This window comes from Nannospalax galili, unplaced genomic scaffold, assembly GCF_000622305.1.
Source record: "Nannospalax galili isolate Female #2095 unplaced genomic scaffold, S.galili_v1.0 scaffold150, whole genome shotgun sequence".
Lineage (NCBI taxonomy): Eukaryota > Metazoa > Chordata > Mammalia > Rodentia > Spalacidae > Nannospalax > Nannospalax galili.
The window spans coordinates 3,273,702-3,293,901 of NW_008329320.1; the positions used below are offsets into that span (position 1 = coordinate 3,273,702).

The 20,200-nt window shown below is 45.5% G+C and overlaps 1 protein-coding gene across 8 annotated transcripts in view; it reads right to left on the reverse strand.

Annotated features, from left to right (window-relative positions):
- Positions 1 to 20,200, reverse strand: part of Pdzd2 (PDZ domain containing 2) — a 434,448-nt gene that overhangs the window by 6,429 nt on the left and 407,819 nt on the right. For all 8 annotated transcript variants that reach the window (XM_029564752.1, XM_029564743.1, XM_029564732.1 and 5 more), the window contains 5 exons: positions 17,189 to 17,333; positions 6,062 to 10,046; positions 5,288 to 5,405; positions 2,469 to 2,570; positions 1,327 to 1,597 (listed from right to left, as the gene is read on the reverse strand). In XM_029564752.1, coding sequence (XP_029420612.1) covers positions 1,327 to 1,597; positions 2,469 to 2,570; positions 5,288 to 5,405; positions 6,062 to 10,046; positions 17,189 to 17,333 — 4,621 coding nt within the window. The remainder of the gene's footprint in view (positions 1 to 1,326; positions 1,598 to 2,468; positions 2,571 to 5,287; positions 5,406 to 6,061; positions 10,047 to 17,188; positions 17,334 to 20,200) is intronic.

The following is a 20,200-nucleotide window of genomic DNA, read 5'->3' on the forward strand; positions in this document are numbered from 1 at the left end:
TGAGCCATCTCTCCAGTCCCTAGTGATTTTTATTTATTTATTTATTTATTTATTTATTTATTTATTTATTTATTTATTTATTTTTATGTGTCTGAGTGTATTGCCTGCATGTATATGAGTGCATCTATCTTGTGCAGTGCCCATGGAGGCCAGAAGAGAGCATCGGATCCTCTGGGACTGGAGTTTAAGGATGGTTGTTAGTTGCTGTTGTGTTAGGAAGAGAATCCAGGTCCTGTAAGAGCTGCCAGTGCTCTTAACCACTGAGCCATCTCTCTAGCCTCTTAAGTGCCTTTCTAGGTGCCTCTACTGTGCAGCTTGTTGCATTAGGCCCATGTCAAATGCCTGGCAGGGTATGACACAGGATGACTGTAGATAGACTGCAAAGGAGGTAGGTGCAAGCCCTCAAGGTGCTTACAGCTTCACAAAGCTGTAGGGTCTGGTGCAAGCTAGAGGCGCAGAGGGGCTATAGGAATTCTTCATGTTTATGAATCATAGTGGGATAGCTGTCTATAACAACCTGGGAGTCTCAAAAATTCTGGAAGCCATCCGGATTAAGTGCCAAATGAGAATTCCCATGATCCTACTGAAAATAGACTAAGCAGTTCAGCTGGTGCCTAGGCAGAGACCAGCATTGATGATTGAGAGGTCTCCTTACAGGGAAGGAACTGCACCTCTAAGGAGTGTAAGTGGCCTCACAGAGAGGGTTACTCAGGACCTCCCACTGCAGGGTGTCTGGACAAAAAGTTTCTATGTGTTTAATAAAGTTTGACTTACAGTAGTTCCAGCAAGCCTTTATGGGTAGCTCAGACCACAGTGAAGCCAAATTGAGCAGGGTGTTTGGCTAATCTTGACTATCGGGACAAGATATCCTTCCTGCCTTGAGCCTACTCTAGACTGGAGAGGTGGAAGGATGCTGAAGGCTAGATGATCCTGGGCTTTGGCATAGTACTCAGTGTGGAGGGTGCAGAAAGTCTGTCTCTGAGCATCTCCTAGGCACAAAAACATGTTTACTGCATTCCTTATATTCTACTAAAACAGGTGACAGTGCCAAGTTTGGTGATTCCCAAGGACATCTCGTTCTGGAGCACTGATTCCCCTATCACAAGACTTTCTTGTTTTACTCATCAGCTAAGTCCTGACAAGAAGATAAAAGAAAGCAGTTCTTAGAATATTTTTAAAAAGCTTCCCAGAAGACATTTGAAATCTTTATGTGGCTTTAAGTTCTTTTTGTTTTGTACTTTATTTGTAAAGCAGAGTTTTCCCTATTTTCTCTTGTATCCTAGCAGTCTGCTTCATGGACCAGATGTTCACAGGCTGGTGTCTTACCAGTTCCAGGCTCCAGTAGCATGGTGGTCTTGGGAAGTGGATCCTTTCCATTGGCTGTGGGAGGGTCCTGCCTGGAGGAGGGTCTGGGCTGCCTGTTCCCTTTCTTGAGGACCACAAGAGCATATTTGTGCAGCTGTGCCTGATGTAGAACCTTCGTGATGTCACTCTGGGCCAAGCCAGCCAACGAGGTGCCATTGATGGAGAGAAGGAAATCTCCTCGGCTCATACTCCCTTCCTGAGATGCTGCGCCCTGAGAAAACACCCTGTGGACCTGAGATAGAGGAAAAGGGAACAAAAGCCAAATCCATTCATGACCTTGAGGACTGCAAATCTGTGGTAAAGGGATGTTCTCATGACAAGTTTCCAATCATAAAGAGTGTTTGCTGTATCACTGTGTAGGATAAATTTGCAGATCTCAACACCAGCATCTACATACATTTTGACTCAACTTCTTGTGAGCGTGCAGTCTGTGCCTGGTACCCACAGGCAGCAGGAATATAGAAACAAATAAAATCTGGCCTCATGGGGCTGGAGAGATGGTTCAACAGTTGGGAGCACTGGCTGCTTTTGCAGAGGACCTGGGTTCAGTTCCTAGCACCCACAAAGTAGCTAACAACTGTCCTTAACCCCAGTTCCAGGGGATTCAGTGCCTTATTCTGTCCTCCATGGGCATTGCACGACACAGGTGCATTTGTATACATATAGGCAAAACACTCATATACACAAAATTAAAACCAAAAAAACCAAAAAAAAAACACTGGACGATCCAGTGAAGATGGCCTCCTGAATGACTTCAGGGGCTCCAAGTGATGTGAAATTCTGTTCTTCAGAAAGAAGCAGTTTTTGGTCATTTGAGTCTCATGTTTTTCTAGTGCTTAAATGTTTAGAAAGATTATTAGGTTATAGATAATTATGCTGATATGTATTGGCATTTGGCCTGTGCAGTGTGTCAGCTGTAAAAGTGCTAATCATTGACAATGGAAATACTACACACTACTATCCCCATGCTTCCATTTTTATGTTGGGAGCAGGGACTGAAACTCGGCAGCCTCTGAGTTCTCAGATTGGAATTTGTGTCCTGATCAAATTCTACAGCTGCTTAAGGAGGGATTTGCCAAGATGTTTGTGTCACTGCCACTTACCATGATTGATCTTGGCTCCCCATCTGTCCCTCCTGCCACACTGAATCCCAGACCTGAGCCTTCTTTTTTATTCAAGACTACGAAGCAAGTATCTTCTTTAGTCTAGTGAAGAGAAACCGAGAGTTTATTGTGTATTCTTTGTGCCCAGAGTAAGAAGCTTTGACCTAAATCCTCTGGAGATGTTCATCATGGAACCCAATAATTCTCTGTCTCACCCAAAAATGTTAGAGGAGCCCAGCTCAGCCATCTATACCCATCCTGGGTGGGGTTTAAGGGTCAGGTTTTGAGGGTCTACCTGCAGTTGTGGAATCGGGAACCTGAGCAAAAATGAGGGAGACAGTCAGGTCTGTAAGCCATTTGAGGTATGAGATTATGTCTTCTCAGATCTGATCATAACACATAATTTGGCCAAGTAGGAAATTCTTTATCCCACATGTCTCTAAGTCCACAAATTTGAGACAGTTTTGTGTAACTCAGACTGGCCTTAAATTCACTATGTAGTCAAGGGTAACCTTGAACTTCTGGTCTTCCTGAGTACTGGGATTAGACCCGGAGCTTTGCATGCTAGGCAGGCACTCTACCAACTGAGTTACATACATCCACGATGAGCAAAGCCGGTTTCAGTAACCACAAAAAGTGCCAAGGGGCAGGATGAAAGCACATTGCAACTGTACATTTCATACATCAGCATCCCTCTATCTACATTATTGGATTTCAGGTACAATTAGATTGTCAACCCATTCAGAGGCTAGAGTGTGCTAAATGGTGTTCTAGGATTAAATAACAGAAGGCTGTCTTATTTAAAATATCAGTCTAAAGACATCTTAAGATAAAAGATTAAACATAGCTGGGCTAATTATTTAGACTTTTGACTTCACTTTCATCCTTGATAAGACTCTGTGACATTGTAAAGCTCTGTATTGCTAGGTTTCACATGAGGTGAGCATCAGTCACTCCAAGATGTTCTCAAACAGCCATAGAAGAAATAACCTGTAAGGATTGATTGGAGAAACCACACAGGTGGTTTCTAGCGATGAAGAAATATGAAAAAAGAGTACTTTGATTAGTCACAAGGACTCATTTCTATGCACTGAATACCCCTCTAAGGAAAGGCCATCGAACCAAAGCCCCATAATCCTCCCATGAGAACATCCTGTAGAACTATGGGGGATGTTGGGGTGATGGCATGGGTCCAATTAGAGGACAGCAAGGTGACCCCTGGTATAGTAAATGGTCCTTTTTCAGCTCCTGGAAGGTCATGTTTGATGCTAAGATGAATACTTCTCACTCTTACATTCTTATTGGAGCAGAGACCATGTTTTGAAAATGGGATTCCTGCCATCCAAATTTTAATTTATTCAAATTATTTTTCCCCAGGAATATCTGAGGAAACAAGTGTGCTAGCAGCTGATGGTCAGGTCAGATTTTGCCCAAGAAACTTGGCACGGCATTGAGATGCCAGATGAACAGCAAGCAAGTCTTTAAGGCTTAGGTGTGCTGTCGCCAGAAGAGTGGGCTGGGTTCTGGACTCTCAGCACTACCAGAAGACCACAGGATATTGATTTGTGCGGTTATGTTTTTAGCACCTGCATACCATATTCTCTGGAGAAAAGCCAGGCAGAAAAGTGGTATGAAGAGAGTAGGGTAGGCTGGCTCTAAGCACTTGCCTCTCTGAAATGAACTGAAGACGACAGAAAATAGGGACAGGAAAAGAAAGCCATGTTCTGATGAAAGTAGGAATGATCCTCAACACCAAACTGCACACTTGTCTAGGAGTGAGTATCTGGCTAAAGGGGTACTAGGCATCCTGTCTGCCCTAAAGGCACCAGTCCACTTCATTGCTGCTCCTGAGAATGTACATTGTACATGCCTGCTTGAGGCTTTCTGGTCTCCTTGTATACCTTATTTAATACTGTACAGTACCCTTGAATTAAAGGGGGCCCAGCAAGAGTGAGACCACATCCATGCTACCTTAACCAGAAATCTCAGAACGAGACCACTACCTGTCATCCATGTTTACCTTGAAAGAGTTAGGGAGAGGACAAGATAGTCCTTCACTGGGAATGAAAGCATTTGATGCCTGTGTTTGATTGTACAGATCTGAACCAGAGGGGAGTGGAAGCTAGTGGGTGTATCTCCTCTCACCGCCCCCTATCTCCTCACCATTCTGGCCAACTAGATGCCAAGGGTGCACTTTAGCTGAGAAGCCTCAAATGATACCTTGGGGGTAATTTCTAGAACAGTGTTTGTGGATGACTAGTAAGTAACCTCAGTATGTTACCAGTAAAGAAGTCATTACTATTCGCCCTTTTCTCTACAAACACTCATCTGCCACACTTCAGTTTCTAATTGTTCAGAACATTCTAGACAGGAATGTATGCTCTTTTGTTACTCTCACATCTGATTCATTTAAAGCCTAATCAACCACTTTGTCCTGTACACTGTGGGGTTTGGAGCACAAGTGGGACTACACCAGTGTAAATCTTTGACCAGCAGGTGGCTCCCCTCACTAATTGGTGTCTGCACTGAAGGGGAGAGGCACATAGTCATTCAACCTTTCCTAATTCTGCTTCCAGGACCTCTGTTAACTCCACCTGCAGGGGTAGAAAGGCTGGGGTGCAGCAGCTTCAGCAGGCTTGCAATAGCAGTGACACCAACTCAACATCTACAGCTCCTGAAGCCAGTGGGAGCACGTGAGACAACAGACTGAGCCCAGTGCAGATTTCAAGGATGCAGGGTGTGCACATGCCTGCTCTTCAGACATAACCTGTTGATTCCGCCCTGTCGGTTTTTCGTTTTTTTGTTTGCGACTCACTCACCTCTGATTGTGCTTTCGCTTCCTGAATGAGAGTGAGAATGGTAGATTTCGACCCCACTGATGATAAAACAGCCTGTAATCTCTGCTGGTCCCCTGCTGAGGCGAGAAGCTGATCCAAACTAAGTAGCAAATACATTTGAAGAAGATTAAAGACAAAAGCAACCTCTCCGTTTCATAAGAATACATATGAAAGATACTTCTGCTGTGTTGTGGGCATTTTCTGATCTTTCTGCCTTCTGTTGGGCTTAACTCCCATTAATGGATGTTCTTCATAAACAAGGGCCATGGGAAGTGAGTTCTAAGCTCTTAGGGGACTGGGGTAGGAGTTTAGCAGGCAACTTCTGACCTGCTTAGAAATAACCTAGAGGCTAAAGTGAAGCACTTAGGAGTTTCTCATTTAACTCTAGTCACTTTCAGAGGTCCAGAGTGCCCCCAAAGGCCCAGCCTGCACTTGTCCTCAGCATCCTTCTCCCTGTAGACACTCTTATGCTTCCAGGATTGATAAACAGAGGCTAAATGCAGTATGGTTTCTTAATTGGATCCTAGAACAGAAAAGAACACTGGTGGAATTTACTCAGCAAAACTGAATAGCCTGTGGCTTAGTGCATAAGTTGCTCAGTGTTAAACCCTTCACTTCTGACAAATGGACCAGGGGTACTTAATGTGTTAACGTTAGGACCTAAAGAGAAGTAACGGGGATTCCCTGTACTATGTTTCCTGAAACTGTTCAATGGAAGCAGGTCACTTGAAATCAGAGGAGAGGATAGATACTTACTTCACTGACCAGCTTTTTCCACAAGACAGGGGCTGCACAGGTTCACTCCCTTCCCTGGCTACAATGGGTGCTGCAGGCTCACTGGCTTGAGTGCTGTTTACACCCAGGCAGGCTCTGGTCCCACGATTTGCAGGACATAGTAGAGAGGATGTTCCATTGAGGCCTCGAGCCGGGGAGCCAGCTGGAGAGCTAGCTGGGGAGCCGAGGGACCTCCGAGGAACAATCTCCAGCTGGGTTCTGAAGAGTACAGCCCCTGGGCCAGTCGAGTAGTCATCAGCACCACAGAGCTTGTCCAGGTCTGGCATGCTCAGGGCTCTCAGCTCCTGCAGTTTGGAGCGGGACATGGGTGAGGGCTGGGTGTGGCGCACCGAGGACTTGTTCCTCTTGATGGGCGAAGCTGGAGTCACTGTGGGGGTGGGAATTCCCAAAGGGACAAGTGATTTCTTTGGGTCTGAACTGGAGCCCTTGTTACTGGTATCAGGTGGATTCGGCCGGGACACAGTCAGCATCATGCTGGATGGAGACTTGGTCATTTGTGGGAGAAGGGCACTGGGCTCGCTCTGGGTTTCACTGCAGGAACTCAAGCTGCGCCTCAGTGACCTTGCTGCCGCATCAGTGGAGTGACTGAGGCTCCCTGAAGTAGTGATGCTGCCAGATGACCTTCTGCTAATGGGAGGCTTGGAGCTCACAGACAAAAGTGTGGATGCTGTGGACTTGGCTGTGGGCCGGTCAGAATTGGCCAGGTTCTCAAAAGACTTGATCCTTTGCTTCACAGAGAAAAACGAGGTAGATTCATGGGGCCAACTCTGCTCATAGTAGTGCTGCTTCCTGGTGACCTTGACTTTGTCAGAGATGAGGCAGCTTGTCTCAGGGACAGCACTGACATCTCCATCTGTGGGTGGCAGGTTCCTTGACGTTTCCAGCAGAGGCTTCACACTGTATACAGCCTGTCCATTAGCCAGGCCTTTGACTGCCTTTGCCTCAGAGAGACTACTGCTTGGCGCAGGAACCTGGCTGTCCTGAGGCGAGCGACTTGGGCTGTGTGGAGAACCCTCACGTCCAAAGTGGCTTGAGAACTGGGATGGCATGGAATAAGTCCTGGTGGCCGGCCTTGGTGTGAAGTAGGGGTGCTCTTCACCCCCAGGGCCCATTGGTGTGCCCCCCTTGGGCACTCCTAGAGCATCTGGCATCTGGCTTGCTCTTCCCTGGGAAGAATCTGGCCTTCTGGCAGGCAGCTGTGGGGAGGAGGAAGCCAGTCTGGCCATGCTGAGGGATGGTTGCATTTCCTGCTGTGCATGGGACGTAGATGAGGGCTGATTTGGGGCTGATTCCACCAACTGCTGGAATTGGAGTTCACGCTCCTCCTGACAGTTTCTTTGAGCCAAGAACCTTCCCTGTCTGTCACCGTCAGCTGGCTTGTCACCACACGCATTCTTTGGCATTCTTTCAGAAGAAATCTCAACTGTTTTCACCTGGTTTGTTCTCTCCAGGGGATTGCTAGCAATTCTTTTGCTTCCTTTCTCATCGATTTCCCTGGGCTGGGCTGCTTCTGACGCCGAGTCCACTTGGTTGGGTGTGAGTAGCTCGTTCTGTCTGATCCCTGCCAAAGTCACACTGTTCCTTGATACTGTGGGACTCACTGACCCGGAGTCAGCATGGGGTACCTTACCCTCCAGTCCCCACCTAGGGGACCTGGGAGTGGTTGGACAACTTGAGTCAGATTCTGAGCAGACAGCTGTGTGGAGCCTGCTGCCTGTACCTTGCTCAGGAAGTGTCTTGGGGGAGGACAGGGGCGAAGTGAACATTTTGATGCTTGTGTCTGATGCCAAGGCCCTCAGTGACCCAGAGGTTGCCAGGGGTGGCTCGCTCTCTGGCACACATTGGGGAGACATGGGGGTGTCCACAGGGGTGTTAGGCTGGTCAGCTATGTGGAATTGGTGTGCTACTGCCTTGGAAAGCATTTTGTGGGAGGTCTGGGGTGAAGTCAAGGACTTCCTGTGGTCAGGTCCAGCAGCCTTCACAGAGCTGGGCACCGGGGTCTCAGAACCAGGTTTGCTTTTGTTTTTAATGCTTAGTCTCCTGAGCTTAGGGCCACTCTTGGGTTTTTGACAGTTACTCAGGGGTGTTTCTGCTGAACTTTTTCTGGGCAGGTCTTTATTGTCATGATTCTGTTTCAGTGGAGGAGGGCTGTTAGGCACAGCAACTTCCTTTCTGTGGTTTGTACTCATCATCTGAGTTTTGGAGTCAGGACTTTTGGCTAGCATCATGGAGTGGTCCTTTTCAGATTTGTTCTGTAAGTGTATACCTTGGCTATTTTTATTTATTTCTTTAAACCAGGCCATGATGGGCCTCCTGGAGATCGTTTTTGGTTTCTGTAGCAAGTCCTCTAGGCCACGACTCTTGGAGATGTAAAGGTTTGCCAGGACAGCTTCTCCATTTTTTGGACCCTCTGCACCCAGGGCATATACACGCTGCACTGTACTAGCAACAACTGCTTCTTTATTTGGGGTTTCCTCATCCAACGGGTCACGTCCCAAGCCATTTACCATGTTCAGGTTGCTGAGTGTAACTGGCAGGTTGTGACAATGCCCAGTCACTTCAGAAGGTTGGTTTCTCCCCATGGCTGAGCTCACACTGCTCGCTGCCATGATTTCTCCTGTGCACAAGGGTCCATGGCTCTGTGAGACATTAACATCCATCAGTGTTTCATGCTTCTGAGAGCTTACATCTAGGAAGGAAAATGACTGGGAAGAGGTTGGGATGGAAGGGTGTGAGGCTCCTGGCAAGAAGCAGGCTCTTTCGCAGGGGTCCCCGACCTGTTCACTCTGAGCACTGTGCTGTAATGGTAGAACTTTGGCTAAAGCTGGGCAGAGTTCGGCCTGTGCAGGAACATGGGCAGTCATCGGTGGGGTGTCAGGGTAGCCATTTGTAGAACAAATTTCTATTTGTTCCTCCTCAGACTCAGTAGTATCTTCTTTATGAGAAGACCCATGAGAACGAGCAGAAGCCTGTGGGGCTTCAGCGAGAGACTCAGGGTCTGAAGACGAGTCCTCAGCATTGCCATACATGGATGAGAGTGATGGCTCTTTACTGTCACCCAGGCCTGACAAGCAGATACTGTCTTCATGAAAACTGCTAAAATTTCTAGAGTAGTTGCTCAAAAAGTTTTTGCTCACAGTAAAATGTTTGTCAGGATTGATGGAATCCAAAACCGAAGGCTGGGAGGCCCACTGTGGGGCTGGGGGTGGGCCTGATTCCCAGGACTTCCTTGGGGATGGTGTCTGGTCATCCAAGACTAGCTGGGCATGGTGGGAACTGCCACCACCAGCTCTTGCTGGTGGCCAGCCCCTAGAACCGCCCTGGTGAGCCCTGCAGTCTGCTGTCTGAGAAGACTGTGACCTTGCCTCAGAGGCCTCTGCATCCCTAATGAAACCGTCAATGTCTGTCACAGGGCTTGCTTTGTTCCCTGATAGGCAGCAGTGCTCTGAGACACTGCCACATGCATTTTGGGCCACTGGCACGGAGGGGCTGGCATGTGCTGTCCTCGCAGACACAGAAACCATGTCCTCCAGCAGAATAGCCTCCTTGGAGATTTTTGGTAGATGGACTCCTGTTGTTTCCAAGGTCTTGCTGTGGTTACCTGGAACACCTCGGCTCTTCTCCTGAGATACAAGGGAGACATGAGGGATGGCACCGGCTGGAGCTGCTCCTGTGCTCCTGGGGACAGCTACACTCCTGGTATTGTGAGGTGAGCTAAAGTTGGCAGGAGCTGGTGCTTTCTCCCCAGGAGGGGTGCTCCACTTGCTGGCCAGCTTCACTGTGGATCTGCCCTGGGACTGGGGTTCTGTGGCCCTGGGAGATGTAGGCTGGCTGAGGTTCTTGGGCTGGTGGATTTGCTCTGTGACTGTGGAGGTCTTGCTGGAGTCAGGATGAGCTGCCCTGTTCTTCCCTGGGGAAAGGAGGTGGTCTGGGGAGCCATCCCATCCTGTATAGAGTGGGAGGGGAGATGAAGGGGAAGATGTGAATAAACAGAAACCCTCTCAAATTAAAAAACTGTAAATAGTCTCAATATTGCTTTTCAGACATTCCACAGTCTACGTAGAGACTGGCTTGCCTTTCTGTTTTTGTCTCTCAAATTACAGAGCAGTCACATCTGAGAAACACCGCCCTGCTATAATTGCCCTAAAATAACTCAGACAAACTGGCAGGACGAGCATTTAAACCTGCCCACTTTGCTGTTTTCTTTTACAGAGGACTTAAATCTGCCCACTTTTGTTTTCTTTTATAGACAGAGGACACCAGAAATCCTTTGCCTCTTATATTTTCCCACATGATCACTTCTGATGGAAGAAGCTACAGGAAATGAGAAGCTTTGGTCTGGACTGGGCACAGGCCTCATGTCTTGCCCAGTTCAGCATCTGGCCGATCATGAATCCAGTCTCAGACTGTACAGTGTAAATGGTTTGCTATGGCAAGAATGGTCTGATCTCCAAACTCAAGGGGCTCACTTTCTCTTTTTGTTTTTTTGAGACAGTCTCTCTGAGTAGCCCTGTTCAGCCTCACACTTGATCCCCCTGACTCAGCCTCCACGTCAGGCCTGTGCCAACATACCTGGCCAAGCTGCTTCTTTTTTCAGCACAGATGAAGCTAATGGGAACAATGGGATGTTCTAGATGGGGTCTACATCTGCATGTGGCTCTAGCGCTCTGTCTCATGGCTTAGAGTACATGAAAGCCAGTTATTCCAGGAGCCTCAATGGGGGGAAGGGGATTTGAGTAGGGATCATTAAAGACAGTTTGGTCACAGTGATGATGATGACAGAATGAAAGAGAAACACAAAAGAGCACAACGCACAGAGGCGGCAGGGGACGAGGACAGTGGAAAGTCAAGTGACTCATGGCTGGTTTGAGAGCCACTCCAACCTGGAGGTGCCTCCCCAGAAAGCCCCACACATTCTTGGGCAGCTAATTTGCTCACTCTGACATGTAACCCGTTGCATTGGGGCAACAGGCTCAATCCCATGAAAGCTCTTGGTTTGAGAAGTGTTATCTCAAATGTTTTCTTCATCTCTCTCCTATGAATCATCAGTTTTTTTGTAAGGTCTCATAGCTCAGGTTGGCCTTGAATTTGATATGTGTGCCGAATATGGCCTTGAATGTCTGATCCTCCTGCTTCCACCTCTTAAGTGCTAGGATTACAGGTGTGCACCACTACGTCCAGTTTATGCAGTGCTGGGGATCAAACCCAGGGCCTCGTGTATCCTGGGCAAACACTCTGACAATTGAGCTACCTCCCAGGCCATGAATGCATCTTAATTGCATTTTATTTTTTCTTCTTGGTGAGACTGAGGATTGAAGCTAGGGCACCATACTAGGCAAATACTCTACCACTGAGCTATAGCTACAGCTCTTGCTTTAAAAATTTATTACATTGGGGCTGGAGAGATGGATGGCCCAGCAGTTAAAGAGCACTGACTGCTCTTACAAAGGACAGGGTTCAGTTCCCAGCACCCAGGTAGCCACTAACAACCATCTATAACTCCAGTTCCAGGGGACCTGGCACCCTCTTCTGACCTCTGTGGGTATTGCATGACATAGGTACACTTACTTACATGCAGGCAATATACTCATACACATAAAATAAAAATAATAAACTTTTTTAAAAAAATTACATTTCTGTGTGTGCATGTGGAGGTCAGAGGACAACTTCTCCTTCTGACATGTAGTTCTCAGGGATTAAACTCAGGTAGTCCAGCTTGGCAGCAAGCGCTTTCACTGGATGAGCCATCTCACCAGCCCCCAGCTCTCACTTCACTTTTTACTTTGATATAGGGTTTCACTAAGTTGCTCAGGCACGCCTTGAATTTGTGATCCTTCTGTCTCAATCTCCTGAGTAATATGGATTATAGGTCTGTACCACCAGGTCTGGCTTTAATTGTAACTTGTTTTCCTCCTGATCTTCCTTTATGAATAATTACAGACTAATTATTAGGACTCATCACTGTGCTGAGAGTTTTTCCAGTAACAAAGGGTTATTAGAACTTTTTTTTTTTTTCTAGAAGTTGTTCATGCATTCGATTTCCTCCCGGCAGTGGGAGGTGGGCCCTTTGCATTGAGAGGATGAGGAATGGAGTCACCAGTGATTGAGCAACGTGTTCAAGGTTCATAGGCCATAGAACCAGGAGTCGCCCTAAGAAGCTGGATTCACAGTTCATGCTCTAAACCTGAACCCTGTGCCCTCCATGTTGAAAGCATGTGGCAAGAGCAAAGGTGGCTCATTGAGATGCGCATGGAGATGGCACGTAATTTCTCCAGGCCTGCTGTGGAGGGCAGATGCTCAGAGCACCTGCTGCTCCAGGTGGTGTGGTGACCAATGCTCGACCTTTCCAAAGCTCCCAAGCCCAACTCCCTGCTTCTCTGCTGACATCAAATACAGGGAGAAAGTGGCAGTGTGACAGGAGACTAAAAAGGCCATTTTTAAAAAACATTTCTCTTGTGTGTGTAGGTGCATGTGGTACACGCGTGTGCAAGTACCACAGTATTTGTGCAAAGATCAAAAGACTTTGCTCTGGTTTGCTCCTTCTACCACGTGGGTTTCAGGGATTGAACTCTGGTGGTCCAGACTGGAGGCAAGCACCTTTATCTGATGAGCCATCACACCACCAGCTCTCAAAGGCCACTTTATAGTTTCAGATTCACTCAATGAACATGCCCTAACAGGGACTTTTTTGTGCAATTTTTGTTAGTGATCTGAGTTACTGCAAAGTGTGTATCTTCAAAGGGGGTTTTTGAGACAGTCTCAAGTATCCCAGGCTAACCTTGACCTCATTATGTAGTTGAGGATGACCTTGAACTCCTGATCCTTCTGCTTCCATCTTGCAAAAGTGCTGAATGACAAGCAGAGTTTATGTGGTGCCCGGGATCGAACCCAGAGCTTCCTGCATGCTAGGAAGCTCTCTACCGACTGAGCCACATTCCCAGCCTCTTCAGTGGCTTTCACTTGAGGGAGATAAAGCTACCTGGAGGCAACCTTTGTGCTACCTTTTAAAATAATGCTTCATTTTGAACCCCTCTAAATGCCCAATAATGGGTACATCCCTGGGGTAGAAGGCCCAGCAGCTTGACAACATGATGGCCGAGTGTGGAAGGCCTCTGGGACACTGGCTTCCAAGGACGTTGCTAGTGGCTTGTGTGCTGCTGAGTCACCAGAGCCCAGCACAGCCTGCCAGGCCACACCGATCATGCAGGTGCACATGCGCCGGTTGCCCCAGCAGCTGCTCGAATATTATTTTCTGTGGGTGTCTGAGGGTAGAAAGGTTGTTAGCTACATTACTAATAAAAAGAAACAGCATGGGGCTCTGACTGATGTTTCATCCACAATCATACAAACAGGACTAACAGGATACGAAGAAAAATCTTAAAAGCATAAAAAGAATTATAAAATTATAATTAATATAAAATATTAATTTCCTCTAGAGCTCTGTTGACTTTAACTTTTTTGGGGGGGTCTTTTTTGAGACAGGGTCTCCCTGTACCCCAGCTGGCCTGGAACTCACTATGTAGACAAGGCTGGCCTTGAATTCACAGAGCTCCATCTGCCTCTGCCATCTGAGTGTGTCACCAAGCTTGACTTTAACTTTTACATTTTCCTTCTCTGTTGTCATTTCCTAAGTTTTCATCATAAAAATGCCTGCGTTTTATTATGGAACTATTTTAAAATTTAGTGACAAACAAGAGGTCTGTACTTCCCCACTCCTTTTTAGGACTTTTCTCATAGCCAGCTCTGATGGCTCCTCAGAGGCCGTGGCCCCTGCCCCTGGTTTTAAGAGTGGTCAGCTAGGAGAGCCAGTGACAGCCCTCAGGATGTAGGTCAGCTCCCAGGAGCATGGCTCACTCAGTTGGCCGCTTGTTCCTCTATAAAATGAAAGATTGATCTTTATTCCTTTCTGCAAATCTTCCTAGGAAAATTGTGTGTATGTCTGCGTGTGTGCCTGTACATTTGTACATGTCTTAATGAATGCATACTATAAGCTAGGTAAGTTCATTGGTGCTTTTTTCAAAAATATTTTATTATTTTTATTTTATGAGTGTTATGCCTGAATGTTAAGTGCACCTATGCTATGCAGTACCCTCAGAGGACAGAAGGTGGTGTCAGATCCCCTGGAACTGGAATTACAGTTGTTAGCTGCCCTACGGGTGCTGGGGATTGAACCCGAGGTCCTCTGCAAAAGCATCCAGTGCTCTTAGTAGCTGAGCCATCTCTCCAGCCCTATATGTGCTTTTTCTTAGGGAAATCATGTATATGCATACCACATAATGTACTGAATGCATATTTTGTACTAGACAGTGTTCTGAACAGTATATGTGAAAAACCTTACTCACGCCACAGAAACAATCCTATGAGGTGGGCAACTGTGACCTGCCCAGGACACTGCCTTGGTCAGGTTGGATTTGGACCCGGCCTGTGTATGTGACACCCATGTGCTTCCCTATCATGCTTTGTATGTATTATTATTAGTAATTTGAGGAGCAGGATTTTGAAATTACATGTATTTATTTATTGTGTGTATGTGTGGGGTACATATGGGCCACAGTGCACGAGTGGAGGTAAGAGGATAACGTTTGGGAGTCAGTCTTTTCTTCTACCATTTGGGTCCCAGGAATTGAATTCAAGTCATCAGGCTTGGTGGAGAGCGTCTGCTGAGCCATCTCACTGGCCCAAGTAGAAGGATTTTTTTTTAAGGTAAAGTATTCCTTTAAAAGGTCAGCGGTTAAGATCATTGACTGCTCTTGCAGAGGACCCGGGTTTGATTCCCAGCACCCTCATGGCGGCTACCAACCATCCTTAACTCCAGTTCCAGGGGAATCCGAAGGCCTCTTCTCACCTCTGCAGCATTGCACAACACGGGTGCACTCACATACATGCAGACAATACACTCATACACATAAAATAAAATAAAATAAAATAAAATATTAAAAAAAGAATTCCTTTAAAAAAAAATCAATGAGGTGTTTTTAGATCCTTCCCTTTAAAAAAGTTTCTTATAATGAAATTAGAAGGAAGGGCATGACTAACAGTCCAGGTGCAGCTGGCTATAGAGAGTCTATTAACAGAAAAAAAAGAGGAAACACCACAAAAAAGGCAGCAGTATTAAAAATTGGCATGGGGGGGGGTTCAAGTAATTTAATGTTGGGTCAAACCCTTCAGATATACCCCCAAAGCCCTAGAGGGCGCCAGTGTATCACTCCAATTCAGTCCTCATTGGACCCTCTCATGTAAAAATTCCATGATAACCAATGTTTTATGTTTCAAAATGAATTACATGCTAATTAAATATAGCACATGTACTGTTACACAGTAAGCACCATCAGCTCCTGGCACTAGGATTTATAGTTGCTCTTGTCTCAAGGCTTATTACCCGTTCAGAGAGGGGCAGATAAATAGGAGGATATTGGGTTTGATGATTTGAAACAGTAATCCTTTGTTTCCCTTCCCCTTTAATTCTAAGAGAAATGTGGATCCCAGGAGAACTTCCAGAGAACTGTTTTGTAGAACATGGACTCAACATAAACATAGGCACTGTTTTCAAATGGAGACTATTTTGAAAGGCAGCATCATGAGCTGCCTCAATATAACTTCATCTTCCACATTTTAAGTTAACACACATTCCAATAAAGTCAAGTTACTAACGAAAATTGCCAGTTAACATTCAGTGAGTAAATGATGGAGCAGAAGCCATGGTAACAGCAGCATCATTGACGGAGGAACAAGGAGCCACAGAACACATTAGGGGCCTGTACTTTTTCTGTGAGTAGTAAACAAAGTATAGGGTTGAAGACAAGTATGGTGGTGCATGGAGAGGCAGGGAGATCAAGAGTTCCAGGTCAGAGAGGGCTAAGTAGTGAGACCCTATCTCAAAAGTAAGGTGAATATTCTGCAGTTCCAATTTTTTTTTTTTAAAGGCATGTGTGGGGGCTGGAGAGATGGCTCAGCAGTTAAGAACACTGACTCTTCTTGCAGAAGACCCGGGTTCGAATCCCAGCTCCCACACGGCAGCTAACTGTCCCTAACTCCAGTTCCAGGGGATCCGACAGCCTCTTCTGTTCTCTGCAGGCATTGCACGACACGGATGCACTTACCTACATGCAGGCATAACACTCATATATGTAAAATAAAAAAAATTTTTTTTAAAAAGGTGTGTGTGTGTGTGTGTGTGTGTGTGTGTGTGTGTGCTCACAGAGGCCAAAGGAGGGTGTCAAATCCCCTTATAGCTGGAGTTACAGGCAGTTATGAGTTGCCCAATGTGGGTGCTGGGAATCAACTGGGGTCCTCTGAAGAGCAGCAAGCACTAGTAACCACTGAGCCATCTGTTCAGCCTCTGTTTCAAAATTTTAATTTATAGGACTGCCTTCAAAAGGGTGGGCTATCACCAGGTGTGGTGGTGCACACTTTTGATCCCAGCACTCAGGAGGCAGGGGTAGGTAGATCTCTGTGAGATCAAGGCCAGCCTGAGTTCTAGGCCAGCTAGGCTGCAGGGAGACCTTGTCTCAAAAAGATGAGAGACACACTATCTCACTATCTCATTTCTCTACACCACAGACCACTAGCACTTCAGGAGTGATCAGGCTATCACAGTATTTACCAGGCACAAGAAAAGTGTCTCCTTCCATTAAGAAAGGAGTCAAGTTACTTAATTCAGCATGATGTCACAAATCCCCTAGGTGTAGGCGGTTGTGATTCCTGCTTCCATGACAGGCCATCTCTCATCATGCTTAGGTTGTTTCCCTACAGTGATTTTTTTTTTTAACTTTTCTTGTGGAGGTTTTTACTGCCATTTCTACACTTGATTTCACATATGCAGAGTGTGGAGAGTCTGTAGGGGGGAAATCTCATTTCTCATGTTTCATCTCTGTCACAAAATGAACAGTACTGACAACTGAACACAGATGCACTCAACACAGAATTCAAACTGGGGAAGACACAGTGACCTAGTGAAGTTGTTTCATGAAGTCATCATCTAAATACTAATTTTTGTATTTTTTTTCTCAAAATTATCTGCTTATAACACCTTTCTTAGGATTTGAGTCGTCCTATCTTTAAACTGAACCAACAATAAAATAATCTTACCAGTCCCAGGGTGTGGCCCGCACTCAGGTGCAGCTGCCTGAAGGTTCTGTGTGGGGAGTCCAGTGTTTGGGTGGCATGGGGTACTGGCTGGTCCATAGTCAGTGGGGACATATCTGTCCCCAGGGGTGGGATTTCCCAGGGGTTCCTGGCACAATGAAAAGCAGAAGCTACTGTTAACAGCTTTTAGGTTTTTTGCATAGTAAGATATCATTGTAAGTAGAGGAGTTTGTTTAGAAGCTGGATGAGCCCTGGACTGGGAGCTGGAAGATCCAGGCTCCGGATGCACCCCCAAGCCTCAGATTGTTAAACTTTAAAATGGGAATAAATAAGACTAGTTCTAAAGAAATGACGATTAAACAAGAAGAGCTGTAAAACCAGCAGATAAAAATGAAACCGACGTGGTATTTCGAGACTTCCCTTAGGCCAAGTGTCAATTATTTTATCTTCCTTTCTTTTACAAAATACCTATAACAAAAACAAATTTAAAACTAAAAAGCTCAGGGGGCTGGAGAGATGGCTCAGCGCTTAAGAACACTGGTTGTTCTTGCAGAAGACCTGGGTTTGAATCCCAGCACCCACATGGCAGCTAACAACTGTCCATAACTCCAGTTCCAGGGGATCCGATGGCCTCTTCTGTCCTCCGCAGGCATTGCACAACAGGGTACACTTACCTACATGCATACACATAAAATAAAAATAACAAATAAAATATTAAAAAAATAAAATAAAATAAAAAGCTCAATTGTACTTATTAGAAGTTAAATCACTGAGTGAGTCATAGTGGCCCTGAGGTGGCAGCAGAGGTAGGAGGTAAAGGTAGAATGGGTCAGCAACTCTTGTTAAAAATCATTCTGTGGGGGCTGGAGACATGACTCAGTGGTTAAGAGCACTGACTGTTCTTACAGAGGACCCAGGTTCGAATCCCAGCACCCACATGGTGGCCAACAACTGTCCATAACTCCAGTTCCAGGGGATCAGACACCCTCTTCTGACCTCCACGGGCATTGCATGACACAGGTGCACTCACATACATGCAGGCAGTACACTCATACACATAAAAATAATAAATAAAATATTAAAAAATTGTTCTGGAAAGTGTCAGTCATCAGCTGATGGAAACTTTCATAGGGTTTAACTCAGTTAAGTTTCTACTTACTAGTAAGGTATTCTAAAAAACAGGAGAATCAGGGATGGACAGGTGGAGATGGCATTGGACTATTATACTAAGTGCCCCTGAATCACATATTTTAAAATGGTTCATTTTATAAGAATTTTACCATAATAACAAGTACTAAGTAGGGCTGTGGGGTGTGGCTCAATGAGTAAAAGTGCTTGCTGTGCAAGTGTGAGGACCTGAGTTCAGACCCAGTCCCTGGGTGTGGCCATGTGCACCTGTAACCCCAGCACGGGATTCACTGGCCACCACTTTAGCTGAAAAACAGTGAGCGCCAGGTTTAATGAGAGACCCTGTGTCAAGGGAATAAAACAGACGGCGATAGAGGGGGGACCTGGGAGTGTGCACCTGCACGTGTACATACACACAGAGCAAAAAAATTGACAAGTACTAAGTAAAATAAAAGAAAACTTCACTAAGGAAATTTGCTTTGTTTTGTTTTGAGCTTCTAACACCTGTGGGTGCCTAATAGTGATACATTCTATGTGTTTTTCATTAATAAATCAAATTTTAGAATTTTTTTAGGAGAAAAAAATTTTAAAATAAAAGTTCTGCTCAAAAGCTCTTATTGTGAATATTTCAAAATTATAAAACCTCCTGTCTCCCTCCCCCATCCTCCCTCTCCCCCCCTACAACCCCCTTCACTGTCTCTGTGTGTGTGTGTGTGTGTGTGTGTGTGTGTGTGTCTCATATAGCCCTGTCTGGCTAGGATAGCTGGCATTACAGATATGTGATGCCACCACATGTGGCAAAAGTTATTTTAATATTTATTTTTATTTTATGTGTATGAGTGCTTTGCTTCCCTATATATAAGTGCACCCGTGTCATACAATGCCCATGGAGGCCAGTGGGTGGTAAGAACCAAACCTGGATCCTCTGCAAGAGCAGCCTGTGCTCTCTAGCCCCTGGCAAAAGTTATTTAAAAGAAGTTATTAGGTACAAAAATTCTGATTTGGCCTTCTACAGTTTTCCAAAACTTGATAATGAGTATGTATTGGGGGAGGGATGCTGGGGATCAAACTCAGGGCCTTGTGCATGTATGAGGTAAGCACTGTATCAATGAACTACATCCCCAGCCCAGATGATACTTTTTTAAAAAAGAAGCAACACATCTACTGGTTGGGCATATTATAAACATGCTAGGGGACTGGAGAGATGACTCAGCAGTTAAGGGCACTGGCTGCTCTTGCAGAGAACCTGGGTTCAATTCCCAGTACCCATATGGTAGCTAACAACCAGTTCCAGGGGATCCGATGCCCTCTTTTGATCTCTGCAGGCATTGCATGACACGGGTGCACTTACATACATGCAGGTAATACACTCATACACATAAAATAATAATAAAATGTTTTTAAGAAATATGATTGGTAGAGGTAAAATAGAATTTTTGAAAATGTGAATGTATAAGCATTTAAAAAAAGACTTCTGTCTCATACAGGTTTTAGGACTTTATATTTTCTGGACCTATTTATACATATATAAACCACTTTAAATCATAATAAGCCATCTTAAAAAATATGGCCTTATAAGTCATCTCAGATTCATTGCTCAGAGACAGAAATTTCTATTGAGGAGACTGAACAAATTCTCTTACTGTCTCCTGGCTGGAGAAGAGGTGCACTGAAAAATTTTAAATGAACAAGTAGATAACTAACATACAATTAGTAGTAAAAATAATTTGCATTTATTAGGGTGCATTATAAGTTTTTGAGTACATATAACTCTGTTTTTGCATGGGATAGTCTATCTAGGGTCTCACTGTAGCCTGAGCTAGCCTTAAATTTTCAATCCACTTGTGTCTACCTCCTGAGTGCTGGGATTACAGGCATGTGCCCCAT